The following is a 16,556-nucleotide window of genomic DNA, read 5'->3' on the forward strand; positions in this document are numbered from 1 at the left end:
CCACCCATTTACTAGCAAATACCATAATTTCATTCTTCTTTATGGCTGAGTAATATTCCATTGTGTGTGTGTCTGTGTGTGTGTATATATATATATATATACACACACACAGACTCATACCACATTTTCTTTATCCATTTATCTGTTGAAGCACACTTACATTGGTTCCATATCTTGGCTATTGTGAATTGAGCTGCTATAAACATTGATGTGGCTGCATCATTGTAGTATGCTGATTTTAAGCCCATTGGGTATATACTAAGGAGGGGGATAACTGGGTCAAATGGTGGTTCCATTCCAAGTTTTCTAAGGAACCTCCATATTGCTTTTCAGAGGGTTTGCGCCAATTTGTAGTCCTAACAGCAATGTACGGTGTACCTTTTCCTCCACATCCTCACCGACATTTATTGTTACTTGTATTCTTGATAATTGCCATTCTGACTGGAGTGAGATGAAATTGCAGTTTAGTTTTAATTTGCATTTCTCTAACTACTAGGGATGTTGAATATTTTTTTCATATATTTGTTCACCAGTTGGGTTTCTTCTTCTGTGAAGTGCCTATTCAGTTCCTTTGCCCATTTATTGATGGGTTTGTTGTTGTTGTTGTTGTTGTTGTTTTGGTGTTGAAATTTTTGAGTTTTTTGTTTATTCTGGAGATTAATGCTCTATCTGAGGTGCAGGTGGCAAAGATTTATCTCCCATTCTGTAGGATCTTTATTTATGTTCTTGATGTTTCTTTGCTGTGAAAAAGCTTTTTAGTTTGATACCATCCCATTTATTGATTCTTGATTTTACTTTTTGTGCTTTAGGAGTCTTGTTGAGGAATTCAGTTCCTAATATCCAGCATGATGAAGAGTTGGGCCTATGATTTCTTCTAGTAGGCACAGGGTCTCTGGTCTAATGCCTAGGTCCTTGATCTACTTGGAGTTGAATTTTGTGCAGGGTGAGAGATAGGGATTTAATTTCATTTGGCTACATATGGATTTTTGGTATGTTTATGGCACCTTTGTATTTATGTGGGTTTGTCTCTGTGTCTCCTATTCTGTACCATTGGTCTTCATGTCAGTTTTGGTGCCAATACCATGCCATTTTTGTTACTATTAGCTCTGTAGTATAATTTACAGTCTGGTATCATGATGCCTCCTACTTCACTTTTCTCACTAAGGATGGCTTTGGCTATTCTTGTTTTTCCAAATTAATTTCATGATTGCTTTTTCTGTTTCTATGAAGAATGTTATTGGAATTTTAATGGAAATTGCATTAAATCTGTATAGCATTTTTGGTAGTATGCCCATTTTGACAATATTAATTCTGCCCATCCAAGAACATGGGAAATGTTTTCATCTTCTAAGGTCTTCTTCAATTTCTTTCTTTATAGTGTTCTGTAGTTTTCATTGTAGAGGTCTTTCACCCTTTTGTTAGATTGAGTCCCAGAATTTTTTTTTTTGAAACTATTGTGAATGGGATAGTTTTTCTAATTTCTCTTTCAGTTGATTCATCACTGATGTATAGGAACACAGTTGATTTATGGGTGTTAATTTTATATCCTGCTACTTTGCTGAATTCATTTATGAGTTCTAGTAGTTTTCTGGTGAAGTTTTTTGGATCTTCTAAAGATAGAATCATGGCGTCAGAAAATAAGAATAGTTTGAGTTTGTCTTTTCCTTTTTGTATCCCTTTGCTTTTTTATTTCTTTCATCTATCTGATTGCTCTGGCTAGAGTTTCTAGGACTGTGTTGAATGGAAGTAGTGAAAGAGGGCATCCTTGTCTTGTTTCCCTTTTTAGAGGGAATGCTTTCAATTTTTCTCCATTTAGAATGATATTGGCCTTGGGTTTAGAATATATAGCTTTTACAATATTGAGGTATGTTCCTACTATCCCTGGTTTTTTTCTAGATTCATTCTTAACTCTGCTTTCACCTGTGCAAACTGCGTCTTTTGGGCTTTTTCTGATTAGCTTTGGTTGGGTCTGGCCAATAAGAAATGCTGCTAGCAAATGGAAGGGGAGAGGGGAGAAGCTGACATTTCTTCCCACTCTTTTATTCAGCACAGTAACTCTATCCCTCTATAATACAGCTTCTATTCCACAACCTCTTCTCCATGGTTCTGTTTCCTCTAATGTCCCATAACTCCATTCCTAACCCTTATAAGTTAGCCCAAGGGATAATAACAGCATCCTCCTCTGGCTAGTTTCTGTATGTCTTTCCATTTCCTTATTTGCTCCTTAACCCTAATAAAACCTAATAATGATTCCAGTGTCTTAGACAAACAAGAACAAGCCAAACTGTAAATTAGGAGAAGGAAGGAAAATAATAAAGAAGAAAGCAAAAATGAATAAACAGAGACTAAAAGAACAATACAAAGGATAAGTGAAACTAAGAGTTGTTTTTTTTTTTTTTTGGAAAAATAAAATTGACAAACCTTTAACTAAACTAGTGAAAAGAGAGAGAAGTTCCAAATAAATAAAATTAGAGATGAAAAATGAGACATTACAGCAGTTACCACTAAAATTCAAAGGATCATTAGGGAATATTGGGAAAAACTATATGCCAATAAATGGGAAAATCTAAAAGCAATGGACAAACTTTTGGGCACATATGACTAACTGAAAGTGAACCATCTAAAATAAAATATCTAAAAGATGAATAACGAGTAATGAGATTGAAGCAGTAATAAAAAGTCTCCCAACAAAGAAAAGGCAAGGACTGGATAGAGTCATTGCTGAATTGGCCAGACTTTTAAAGAAAAACCAAAAACAGTGCTCTCCGACTATTTTATAAAAGAGAAAGGGAAGGAACCATTCCAAACTCATTCTACAAAACCAACATTATCCTGCTCTCAGAACTTGGCAGGACACAACAAAAGAAGAAAACTGCAGAACAAAATCCCTGATGAACATAAAAGTAAAAATCCTCACCAAAATACTGGCAAATAGAATTCAGTAGCACATTAAAGAGATCATACACTATGATCAAGTTGGTTTTATTCCAGGGATGCAAGAATGGTTTAACAAATCAATAAACATAATATAGAACATAAATAGAATCAAGGATAAAAATCACATGATCATCTCAATAGATGTAGAAAAAGCCTTTCATAAAAAGTCAACATTCCATTATGATAAAAGCCCTGAATAAGTTAAGTATAAAATAATCATACCTTGACATAATAAAAGATACATATGACATACACATATCTGCCGTGACCAGCACAGCCAAACGAACAGGTTCTGGCAAGGGGTGATGAGCGATTGGAAGAAATAAAGAATCATACACACAGATCTTGAATATAAAACAGCTGGGGTCAGGTGGAGCGCTGTTCTGTGATGGAGAAGCAGGTCTGAAGAATTACACCAGCAATCTTTATTATATATGTGTCTAAATCAGATTAAAGACTGCAAGCATTATTCTTTATATTCATGAAAGTTACAGAGTTAGCGACAGCATGCAACTATTTCCTCAGTTACATTCTACATTTGCAATGTGCAATGTTAGGAGCATTGTGCAGCTCTCAAGAAAGTCCATTGTTTAAAGTTACTAATTTGCGGGCAGATTCAGGAGCAGCAGAACTGATGAAACATTGTGGTTATCTTAGCAAGGAAGTTCCTTCATTCCCAGGAGCTGCCATGCCTGAGAATAAGGTCGAAGCCAATAAGACTCTAGCATGGAGGACATCTCCATACCAACCAGGCATCCTATGCCTTTGCACAGAAATTTTCCCAGTCACCAAATATGCCACAGCCGTGAAGTCATCAGGGACCCCAATCTCAGACACTGGTCTCCCAGTCACTGTCACCACTCTCCACACATAGCCAACATCATATTGCATGGGGAACATCTGAAAATATTTTCTCTAAGATTAAGGAATAAGACATGGGTGTCTACTCTCAGCACTCTTATTCAATACTAGAAATTCTAGGAAGAGCAATCAGGCAAGAGAAAGAAATAAAAAGTCATATAAGTAGAAAAAGAGGAAGTCTTTAAATTATCACTTTTTGCAGATGATGTGGTTCTATATACGCATAAATGTAAGGTCAGGCAGTGGCGGCAACCAAAAGGAGGCAGAATTAAAAAGGCTTTATTGAGATTCCACTCCCAGGCAAAACTCTATCAGAACCACAGAGCAGATAGGAAGAGAGTCTGAGGAGTAACCAGTGGGGACTCAACCGGACTGAAATTTCATGGGGCTTACAGCAGGAAGGGAAGTGCTCTGGACAGGAAAAGGGGTTTTTAGAGTCCTTTGTCCCACTGGAATTGGTCGGAGGAACTGGCTGAGATCCAGGATTGACCAGGAGAACCCTGTTGATTGACAAGCATTTCCATTGGTGCCTGATTGATGTTTCTTTCACGCACGCAGGCTGCTTGGTGCTTTGTTCCTAAGTCACCGCCACCGACCTGACAATAATATCCTAAATATGCCATCAAAAGACTCTCAGAACTGATAAACAAGTCCAATAAAGTAGCAGAGTACAAAATCAACTACTAAAATCAACAGCTTTTCTACATCCTAATAATTAACTCACTGGAAACAACATCAGGAAAGCAATCCCATTCATAGTGGCCCACCACCCCCATGTACACACACATAAAGAGATCCCTAGGAATAACCTAGGTAAGAATGTAAAAGACCTCTACAATGAAACACTGAAGAAAGAAATAGAAGAAGACTCTAGGAAGTGAAAAGACCTCTCATGTTCTTGGACTGGGAAAATTAACATTGTTAAAATGGCCATACTGCTAAAAGTAGTCTACAGATTCAGTGCTGTCACCATCAAAATGCCAATGAAATTCTTCACAGAGATAGAAAAAAATAATCCTAAAATTTCTGTGGAAACACAAATAACCAAAACAATCCTGAGCAAAAATAGTAGTGCTGGAAGCATCATAAGATCTGATTTTAGAACATGTTACGGAATCTTAATAATAAAAACAATACTTACAGAGCAGTGGAACAGAATAGAGGACCCAGATATAAATCCATACAGCTTTAGCCATCTGATTCCAGACAATGGTGCCAAAAGTTCAACAAATTGTGCTGGAAAAACTGGATATTCAATGTAAAAGACTGAAACTAGACCCCTGTCTCTTACTCTGTACAAAAAAAAATCAACCAAATAAATCAAAGACCTTAATATAAGACCTGAAAATTTGAAACTACTAAAAGAAAACATAGAGTCTTGCAAGATATTGGGACAGGCAGTCATTTCCTGGGTGACTCCAGTGGTTATCTTAGCAAGAAAATTCCTTCATTCTCAGGAGCTGCCATGCCCAGGAAATAAAACAAGACTTGACAAATGAGAGTACCTGAAATTAAGAAACTTCTGCACCAGCAAAGAAAACAACCAGAAGAGTGAAAAGACAACCTACAGAATGAAAGAAAATCTTTGCCGGCTCCTCACCTGCCAAAGAATTAATATCTAGAATACATTTTAAAAACTTAAAGGGCTGAAGTTGTGGCTCAGTGGCAGAGCACTTGCCTCAAACATGAGGGCACTGGGTTCAATCCTCAGCACCACATAAACAAACAAAAATAGAGATACTAAAACAAAAAAAAAACTCAAAAGAAAAGTAAATCCAGTCAATAAATGGGAAAAGGAGCTGAGCAATTTTCTAAAAAATATATATGTATATACATATATACACCCACACACATACTTCAAGAAAGAGGAAGTGTAAATGGTCAATAAATATGAAAAGCAATTCCATCTCTTCCCAGTCAGAATGACTGTTATAAAAATAACAACAGGGCCTGGGGTTGTCGCTCAGTGGTAGAGCATGTACCTTGCATGTGTGAGGCACTGGGTTCAATCCTCAGCACCACATAAAAATAAATAAAGATATTATGTCCATCTACAACTAAAATATATATATATTTAAAACAACAGTGACAACAAGTGCTGGCAGGGGTGTGGAGGAAAAAGAATAATCCTTTTATACTGTTGGTGGGAATCCTTAGTATACCCACTATGGAAAACAGTATGAAGATTCCTTTAAAAACTATAAATAGAACCTCTGTATGGTGTAGCTGTACCTCACTGAGTATACATCCAAAGGAACTGATGTCAGCATACAGAAGAAACACTTACATACCCGTATTCACTTTGGCATTGTTCACAATAGCCAAGACATGGAAACAGCCTAGATACCCATCAAGAGATGGATAAATAAAGGCTGGGGTTGTAGCTCAGTGGTAGAGTGCTTGCCTAGTATATGTGAAGTACTGGGTTTGATCCTCAGCACCACATGAAATAAATAAAGGAATTTTAAAAAAAGAGAGATGGATGAATAAAGAAAACATGGCACAGCAGAGACTTATTCAGCCACAAAGAATGAAATCTTGCCATTTGCAGGTAAGGCAAGATTGGATGGAACCAGAAGACAGCATGTTAAGTGAAATAAACCAGACAAAAAGATAAATAGAGGATATATGTATTCAGAATCATGAGAGACAAGGAAAGGACCTGTCACAGATTGGAAGAGACCAATGAGACATAAAAACTAAATGCAGCTAGGCACAGTGGTGCATTTAGTACCACCTGTAATCCCAGCTACTCCAAAGGCTGAGGCAAGAGTGTCACAAGTTTAAGGCCAGCCTCAGCAATTTAGCAAGACCCTGTCAAAATAAAAAGGGTTTGCGGATGAAGCCTTTGGTAGAACACCCTGGGTTCAGTTCTCAGTATAGAAAAAAAATGAATGCACTGTAGAATACTGGAACAGAAAAAAATAGTGAAATTTGAATAAGGTTTATAGTTTATTATTGTATCATCATTCATTTCCTGGTTTCAGTCATTAAACTATGGTTTGTGAGTTGTTATAGGAAGTTAGAAGAAGGGCCTAGGAAATTTCTCCATAATATTTTTTGCAACTTACTTGTGAGTCCAAAATTGTTTCTAGATTTAAAAACAAACAAAAAAGAAATTATAAGATTCCCTGGTTCTAGACTATATTGGTAGATGTATATAGCTAACTGCTCTGAAGAAACAAAGAGATACAGCTAATGTTTGTCTATTGATGACTAGCCAATAAATAGATTATATCTATGTTGCCCTTATAGTTGCCTCTGGTTTTTAACAATAATTATCTCTAATAGATTCTCTAGGATAAAGTATTTTCAATTTCTAATTAGAAAATAGAAACAGTATTCTGTGTATTAATTATTATAATAATTGTTAGTGATAACAAGATAACAAATTTTAAAATAAACAAAATTCTAAATTACAAACAGATTTGTCCACATTTCCCTTTTAATAAAAATTGATGGACATTAGCTGGTTTACATATTTAACATAGATTTTATTTTATTTTTTTTAAAGAGAGAGAGAGAGAGAATTTTAATATTTATTTATTTTTTTTAGTTCTCGGTGGACACAACATCTTTGTTTGTATGTGGTGCTGAGGATCGAACCTGGGCCGCACGCATGCCAGGCGAGCATGCTACCGCTTGAGCCACATCCCCAGCCCCATTAACATAGATTTTAACTGCATGGGTTTTTTTGTTTATTTGTTTGTTTTCAAAACTTTCTCATGCCTCTAGATAAAGAAAGATAACCATTCTCATTGGCTTCTGTCATCCTTTTTGTGTAACTATTACTTAACAACCCCTATCAAAATCTGTCAGATGAATTTCCTTGACATTTCCTTTCTTTTCTTTTTTGGTACTGTGAATTGAACTCAGGGGGACTCAACCACTGAGCCACATCCCCAGCCCTATTTTGTATTTTATTTAGAGAAACAACTCACAGAGTTGCTTAGCACCTCACCATTGCTGAGACTGGCTTTGAACTCCTATCTCAGCCTCTCGAGCTGCTGGGATTACAAGAGTGTACCACTGCGCCCAACTATCCTTGACATTTTTTGATGTGTTAGAACTATGGTATATACCTCTAATACATTTGATTCACAAATCACCAAATATAGTTAAATTAAAATTTTAACTTGGGGCTGGGGATGTGGCTCAAGCGGTAGCACGCTCGCCTGGCATGCATGCGGCCTGGGTTCGATCCTCAGCACCACATACAAAACAAAAATGTTGTATCCGCCGATAACTAAAAGAAATAAATATTAAAATTCTCTCTCTCTCTCTCCCTCTCTCACTCTCTCTTAAAAAAAAATTTAACTTACATTTAAGTACACTATACTATGTATACTTAATGTACGTATACATAGTGTACTTAAGTATGTATACAGTGTTAAGTATGCTTACAATAAAATTTAGACTTCAGGTATTAATTAAATTTTAAGTGCGTTATTCAGTATTCTAAATGGCAAATTTGCTTAACTTGTAACTTATTCTACAGGAAGGAAAAAATTCCATAGGGTTTTTTTCAATATAGATTTATTAATTTAGTTTTGGATCTTTTTCAGGATGTGGTGGATACACACCCTGGCCTTACGTTCCTGAAAGATGCTCCAGAATTCCACTCTCGCTATATCACCACGGTAGGTTGACTCTTTTTTAATTTTTTTTATTTTATTTATTCTAATTAGTTACATATGACAGCAGAATGCAATTCAATTCATAATACACAAATAGAGCACAATTTTTCTTGTCTCTGGTTGAACACAAAAGTAGAGTCACACCATTCGTGTTTTCATACATGTACTTAGGGTATTGATGTCCAATCTTTCTACCCCCATGCCCCCTTCGTTCCCCTCCCTCCTCTTTGCCTTATATAAAGTTCCTTCATTCCTCCCATGCTCTCCCCTCCAGGTCCATTATGAATCAGTATCCTTATATCAAAGAAGACATTCAGCATTTGTTTTTTTGGGATTGGCTTACTTCACTTTGCATCATATTCTCCAAAACCATCATTTACCTGCAAATGCCATAATTTTATTCTTTTAATGCTGAATAATATTCCACATTTTCTTTATCCATTCATCTACTGAAAGGTATCTAGGTTGGATCCATAATTTAGCTATTGTGAATTGTGCTGCTGTAAACATTGATGTGGCTGTGTTCCTGTAGTATGCTGTTTTTAAGGGTTGATCTCTATTTTATCTTAATGTGTTAAGTCCCAAGTTTTCAATTCTGCAAATATTTTAATTAAAGTAATACAAATATGTTAAAATAGGTTGGAAATCATAATCTAGAGTTTATTATACAACTTATTATCATTAATGTCATTAATAATACTAATGAATATTATGACTGATCATCACCTGTTTTCCCAAAAGAGTAGAATTCTAAAAACATTTATTTATTTCAAAGTTATCAGAAGTGGTATATTTATTGCTCAATTTAAGGTTTTTAGGCATTCCTTAAATGGAATGATAGGACATAATAGGTTAATATTAAAGCACTTTTTTATCACTGTTTAGTATCCAGGTTTTTAGATCATTATCCAGAAGGTAACATGGGGTTATAATGATTATTTTGAGTAGAAGGAAAATAGTATAAATTCAAAGTAATAATTTCTTCATTTGTATCCATTTCCCTTCTTACATGTGTTCAGTGCTTAAAAGAGGACTCTTATAGGGTTGGGGTTGTGTCTCAGTGGTAGAGTGCTTGCCTTGAACATATGAGGCACTGGGTTCAATCCTCAGCACCATAAAAATAAATAAATAATATAAAGATATTGTGTTCATCTACAACTAAAAAAAATTTTTTAAAAGAAGACTCTTAATATAAACAAAATTAAGTAGTATATTCATTCTGCTTTTATGATATATACCTTTGCTGTATCATGAATATTAATATCCTTTTGATCTTTAGAATTTTCAAATAATACTGAAAATAATTTTCAACAGTTCTGGAAAGAGATGTGTCTCTAGTACTTCAAAGGTAGAACTAGAAAAATAATGAGAAATAGCTTAGTGTAAACAGAAAATAAATCATCTATGAATCTAAAGTAATGTAATCACAGTCCATTTTGTGAGGGGCTCTCACTCCCTGTTTCTCAGGCACAGCTTCAGTCAGTCACAGGGCAGCCAGTTCCTACATTCCTGCCCTAACTCCAAGATCTTCTCTGGGGCATCCCATACATTCAGGACAGGCATGACTCACATTCTCTGATAAATTCAAGTGAGATGCCCCTTGCCTCTACTGCTTTTCTTGTTTTTTTTGTTTTTGTTTTTGTTTTTGTTTTTTTAACTCCTCTTGTAGGAACTTCTTTCTTTGCTCTTCCACTAGCTCTGTCTTATCACTGTAAAATTTTGTAAGATTTTTGTGAGCCAGAAGGTGTCACTGTCATCTGAGACTATCTCACAAGCTATTTTTGCTCATTAACCACAACACTAAACTAAATTACCTCCAGCCACTCTCATTTTTCACTTGGATTACTTCTAATTGGTCTTTCCATTCTACTCTTACTGCCCCATAGTCAGTCTAGTTTCCCCATAGCAAATAGAGTTATCCTTTAAAAATGTAAGTTAGATCATGTCACTCTTCTGCTCAAACCCTCCAGTGGTTTCCCATCTCACTCAGATCAAAGCTACAGTCCTTGCCAACTCTCTGTAACCCACCCCACCCCCACTTATACCTTTACAGCCCTTCTCTCTGACCTCACCTTTGCTGTTCCAGAGCAGACCAAGCCCACTTTTGCCTCAGGTGCTTTCCACTGTCCTCTGCCTGGAATGCTCTTCTGCCAATTGCCACTTAACATCAGTCCTCCCTCAGATACCTGCTCATGTTTTCTGTCATCACTCTTTGCCTTCTTGACCCATATTTTTACTCTGCTTCCTCCCCCACACTCTGTGTTCCTTTCTCCTGCTTTATTTTTCTTCTTTACTCTTATTAACTGATATTTAAATTGTACTGTATTTATTGTTCATCTCCTTCTACATAATACAAATTCCTTGAAAGCAAGAGCTTTGTCTTTATTTTTCACTGCTGTCTGCCCAGTACTTAGAATAGTGCCTGACACATAATAGACACACATTATTTATTTATTGAGTGAATAAGTAAAATTATTCTTGCTTAAGAATTCTGCATTAACTCTACCAGCAATCCTAAAGGAAATTATTGGGTTCTTGTTGTTGGCTCTTCTGTAAACTCTGGGCACATTAACAGCATAATTTTAGAAACATAGGAGGTGAGAAAGATCTAAGAAATAATAAAGTACAACCTTCAGCTAATTCAGAAAATACTCTTTAAAGAGGAACCTTTTATTGGAATCATTCTTAGAAAAGATGTTAATAAACAGAAAAGTAACACAGATAAGTTCTCTTTTTCTGTTTTCTTGTTTGATATTTTCTGAATTATTTGGACCTATAATTGTTTGTGGTCATCTAGCAAGTAGTCCTAAGAAGACTTATGATTTTTAAAATGAAAAGCCATGAAGTCATTTTGTTCATGTATAATTTACATTTTCATTAATTCTGTCATGTTAATGATCATTGAACAAAAAAAAACATACTGGTCAATTAATAGAATGCATTAATTATCTCTGCTGTCATATTTTTCATGGTATTTGCACATTATTGTTTATATTTGTTAAATTTACAATTTGTTGTATTATTCTGCTTTATCCCCAACTCACAAAAGTGAATCTATTACTCAGAAGTAGTCATTAACCAAGAAATACTTGTGATGAAACATAATAATATAGCAAATCAAAACAGCATTACAGGGCTGGAGATGTGACTCAAGCGGTAACACGCTCGCCTGGCATGCGCGGGCCACTGGGTTCGATCCTCAGCACCACATAAAAATAAAATAATAAAAGATGTTGTGTCTACCAAAAACTAAAAAAATATATATTAAAAAATTCTCTCTCAAAAAAAAATTTTTAAAAACCCAGCATTACAGCATAAGTAGTAAACAAGATTCAAATGGGAATACAGAATGTATGTACTAAGACAAGTGATTGCTCTTGTAATAATCTCATATTACTCCCCAAAAAAAGAAAAGTGAAACTAAAAGGTGTAACAATGAACAACTGGAAATAAAATTTTATTGCACTTGTTCTCCATAGTGCCTTTTGTATTATGAAACCTGGTGAAATAATAACATGAAATCATTGAAACTTTTGTATTATTTCATAGTACAATGAGTTTTTCTAGAACAAATATCAAATAAGACCTTCCAGTATGAAATTCATTGATGATGTCATTAGGCACAAAAGTACCATACTAAAGCATTGTCTTCTATCCTGCTTATATATCAAAAACAGATATTACACTGTTTCTAAGAGACTTATAAAGATCAGCCTCAGAATTAATGACAAATAGCTCCAAAGAGCAAAATCATTTTATCATATGACCCTGTTGAATATCATATAATCTCAGTGGCATATAGGGTAGAACCATAATACCCAGGCTGAACATCATTAATCCAAACTTTGAAATGCTCCAAATCTGAAATTGTTTGCGCATTAGCACTCAAAAAGTCTTGGATTTAGGCTGGGCACGGTGACACATCACAGGCCTGAGTCAGGCGTGTCACAAAGGTCAAGGCTAGCCTGAGATCCTGTTTCAAAATTTTAAAATGTTTAAAGAGATGGGGATGTAGGTCAGTGATAGAGTGCTTGCATAGCATGAATGAAGCTCTGGGTTCAATTCCCAGTACTGCACACATGTGCACACACACATTCATTCTCTCTCTCTCTCTCTCTCTCTCTCTCTCTCTCTCTGTCTCTCAGATTTTGGAGCATTTCAGATTAGGGATATTCAACCAATAAAGTGTATGCACATGTTCCAAAATCCCAAACATTCTGAAACCTGAAATGTCTCTAGTGTTATCACTTGGATAAGGGAACTCAGCCTTTATTCTGTATTATGTATACATGCTAGTGTTCTTCAATTACATCACTTTACACTTGGAAAAAACCACTGACACAAAGCATGACTCAAAAATTAGCTTGTAGGTGGGATGTTGGACAACTCTTAATTCTTTAAAAACCTTTACCACATCTGGGTTCAGTTGTGCACACCTGTAATCCCAGCAGCTCAGGAGGTTGGATCACAAGTTCAAAGCTAGCCTCAGCAAAATCTAGGCACTAAGCAACTCAGTGAGACCCTGTCTCTAAATAAAATACAAAATAGGGTTAGGAATATGGATCAATGGTAGAGTGCCCCTGTATTCAATCCCCATTATCCTCCTTCCCCCGCAAGTAAAAAACCTTTATTATAGGGCTGGGGTTGTGGCTCAGTGGTAGAATGCTTGCCTAGCATATGTAAGGCACTGAATATAAATAAAGGTTCATCAACAACTAAAAAATATATATATTTTTTTAAAAACCCCTTTACTATAGGAAAAGACTTTCAGTTTGTTTAGGTAATTATTTTGTCAGCTGTTCTTAGACTGAAAAGACTAAATAAGTGATTGCATTAGACTAAATAAGTGATTATATAGACTAATAAGTGATTGCATCTACTGGGGAATGACATTGGCCGAATTACATTGTTCTACTGTGTGCCTGTACGAATATGTAACAACAAATCCCAACATTCTGCGCAACTATAGTGCAGAAATAAAAATATGGAAAAAATAAATGCACCAAAAGTCAGTCCATATTCCTTCTTTATTTCACCTAGCACGCATAAGGGACCACATAAAGATAAAATAAAGATATTATGTCCACCTACAACTAAAAAATAAATGTTAAAAAAAGAGTTAACAAATAAGAAATAAGCCTCTTGATATTGAATGAAAATGAAATTTAGAAATACCAGCAAATTGTAGCCCTTGAGTTTGCAGTTTTGCATCCTATACAAAGATTACCAGTGGAATGAAAGACTCCACGTATGCCAACCTTTGAGGGAATGGTGCTTACATGAGTTTTTAAAATAATCAATGAGATTTAAAATATTTCTTTATGACACTGGTGCTGTCAATAAAGATGTTTCTGTAATTTGCTCAGATGGTGTCTTAGTGGTGTGTTCAGTATCTTGATTGGCCCAACTTCATCACTTTAGGCTGAAATGCCAGCTTTTTAATTGTTGAAGACAAGGTATTAATATTTCCTAAGAAATCTAAGTTGTTTGGTGATGACTGCTCATCACTGAGAGCTTATTAGCTCCCCTTGAAAATTTGGCTCTTGTGGGAGGGAAAGGGAGAGAGAAGGGAAATTGCATGGAAATGGAAGGAGACCCTCAAAATTACATACAAGAGGAAGTGAGGGGAAAGGGAAAAATAATACAAGGGGGAGAAATGAATTACAGTAGAGGGGATAGAGAGAGAAGAGGGGAGGGGAGGGGGGATAGTAAAGGATAGGAAAGGCAGCAGAATACAACAGACACTAGTATGGCAATATGTAAATCAATGGAAGTGTAACTGATGTGATTCTGCAATCTGTATACGGGGTAAAAATGGGAGTTCATAACCCACTTGAATCAAAGTGTGAAATATGATATGTCAAGAACTATGTAATGTTTTGAACAACCAACAATAAAAATTAAAAAAAATTTAAAATTTAAAAATTTTTAAAAATTTTAAAAAAATAAAATTAAATTAAAAAAAAGAGAATAGGATAAACAGCAGAATACATCAGTCACTAGAATGGCAATATGTAAATCAATGGAAGTGTAACTGATGTGATACAGCAATCGGTATACGGGGTAAAAATGGGAGTTCATAACCCACTTGAATCAAATTGTGAAATATGATATATTAAGAACTTTGTAATGTTTTGAACGACCAACAATAAAAGAAAAGAAAAGAAAAAAAAAGAAAATTTGGCTCTTGACACCAAAAGAAATCACTTTTATTAGCTACATTTTTAAATTATTTACTTATTTTTCATTTATTTGGTACTGGGGACTGAACCCAGAGTTACTCTACTACTGAGCTATACCCTCAGCCCTTTATTTTGTATTTTGAGACAGGATCTCCCTAAGTTGCCCAGGCTGGTCTCCAACTTGTTATCCTCCTATTTAAATTTCCTGAGTAGCTGAGATTACAGGCATGAGCCACCATGCCTGGCCCAGGTACATTTTTTAAATTGTACAAATTTTACAAAGACATACTTTTCAGAGTCTGGATTTATAATCCATCCATCACTGCTTGCCAAGCGGAAGACCCAGGCTTCTAGCATTCGAGTGTGTTGATCTGCACTCAAGTCATCTACAGTGAGGAAGTCTTTATAATTTCTGTACCCGCATTTAATCTACTTTCAAAAGCCATATGGCAGATCCACCAAACACTTCTATTCCTGGTGGTCTATACTTGTGAAGTGGAGGTTTTGATATTTTTATAATTGTGATTAATTTTTATGTATTTAAAAATGGTAGACCAAAAGTTAGAAAAATAAAACCATAATTTAGTACCAGCTGCTACATGCTTTTACCACTAGATGGTATTCCTGCCTAAGCAATCTAAAATGCTGAATCGGTAATGTGGAAACCAGCAAACATGTTAATGAAGTGGGGCTACTGAATAAGGAGATTTAGGCTATGGAAAAATGGAATACAGATACATTATTTTATGGTGCTAGATAAGTAGGTTAGCAGAGGCTAAAAATAAGGAAACACCTAACAAACTACAAGCAAATTTTTTAAAATTCTGTCAAAAAGAACAAAAAAAGAAGAAAAGTAAAATAAGTAAAAATAAATTTTTAGTATGTCTATAAATAATATACTTGAGTATATAAGAATAAAATTTAGATAGGAAACAGACTTTAAATTTATCAAAAATAAAGAAATAAGGATAAAATCTAATGCTACTCAAAAGAATTTGGTGAGTATGTTGAATTCACATTTCAATTATAGCTTTATAGTTATACATAATAGTTGGATTCATCTTGACAAGCTCATACATTTAGGGAATTCAGTTTCAGTTCATGATTCTCCCCTTTTCTCTCCTGTCCTCCTTCCTTTTCTATTTTCCTTCCCCTACTCTACTACAGTTTTCCCCTTTATTTATTTATATTTAATTCATTCTTTTTACTTATGCATCAATGTGAAATTCCCTATGGTATATTTATATATGCACATAACATGATTTTTAAGAATTCATTCTGCATTGCCTCCCCTTACCCTTCTGCATTGCCTCCCTTACTGCCTCTAAGTCTCCTTCTTCTACATTACTGACCTCCCCTTTATCATTATGATATCTCATCCTTCCCTTCCCTTAATTTTACTCTAGTTTTTGCATGTGATAGAAAATATTCAACCTTGGAATTTCTCAGTTTGGCTTATTTCACTTAGGATAATATTCTCCATTTACCTATGAATGCCATAATTTAATTCTTTTTTAGGGCCAAGTAGAACTCCACTGTACATATATTCCACAATTTCTTCATCTATTCATCAATTGATAGGCTCCTGGGTTGATTCCATAATTTAGCTATGATGAATTATGCTGCTGTAAACACTGAGGTAGCTGTATCACTATACTATGCCAATTTTAGATCTATGGGGAAAATACCAAAGAGTAGAATAACTGGGTCATAGAGTGGTTCCATCCCTAGTTTTCTGAGGAATCTCCAAAATTATTCTTTCCAGAGTTGGTGTACTAGCCTGCAGCTCCACCAACAATATACAAGTGTATCTTTTTCCCTGCAACTTCACCAATATTTATTATTGCTTGTATTCTCCATCATTGCCATCTGACTGGACTGAAGTAAAATATTATTGTAATTTTTATTTAGATTACCCTGTTTTCTAGAGATGTTGAAC

At 35.2% G+C, this 16,556-nt stretch overlaps 1 protein-coding gene across 4 annotated transcripts in view; it reads left to right on the forward strand.

Moving 5' to 3' along the window:
• The window catches only part of PPP2R3A (protein phosphatase 2 regulatory subunit B''alpha), a 168,559-nt gene that overhangs the window by 88,932 nt on the left and 63,071 nt on the right, over positions 1–16,556 (forward strand). For all 4 annotated transcript variants that reach the window (XM_081302778.1, XM_081302781.1, XM_081302779.1 and 1 more), the window contains one exon: positions 8,364–8,438. In XM_081302778.1, coding sequence (XP_081158904.1) covers positions 8,364–8,438 — 75 coding nt within the window. The remainder of the gene's footprint in view (positions 1–8,363; positions 8,439–16,556) is intronic.

This window comes from Spermophilus citellus (genome assembly GCF_964194105.1).
Source record: "Spermophilus citellus genome assembly, chromosome: 7".
In the NCBI taxonomy this organism is placed as follows: Eukaryota; Metazoa; Chordata; class Mammalia; order Rodentia; family Sciuridae; genus Spermophilus; species Spermophilus citellus.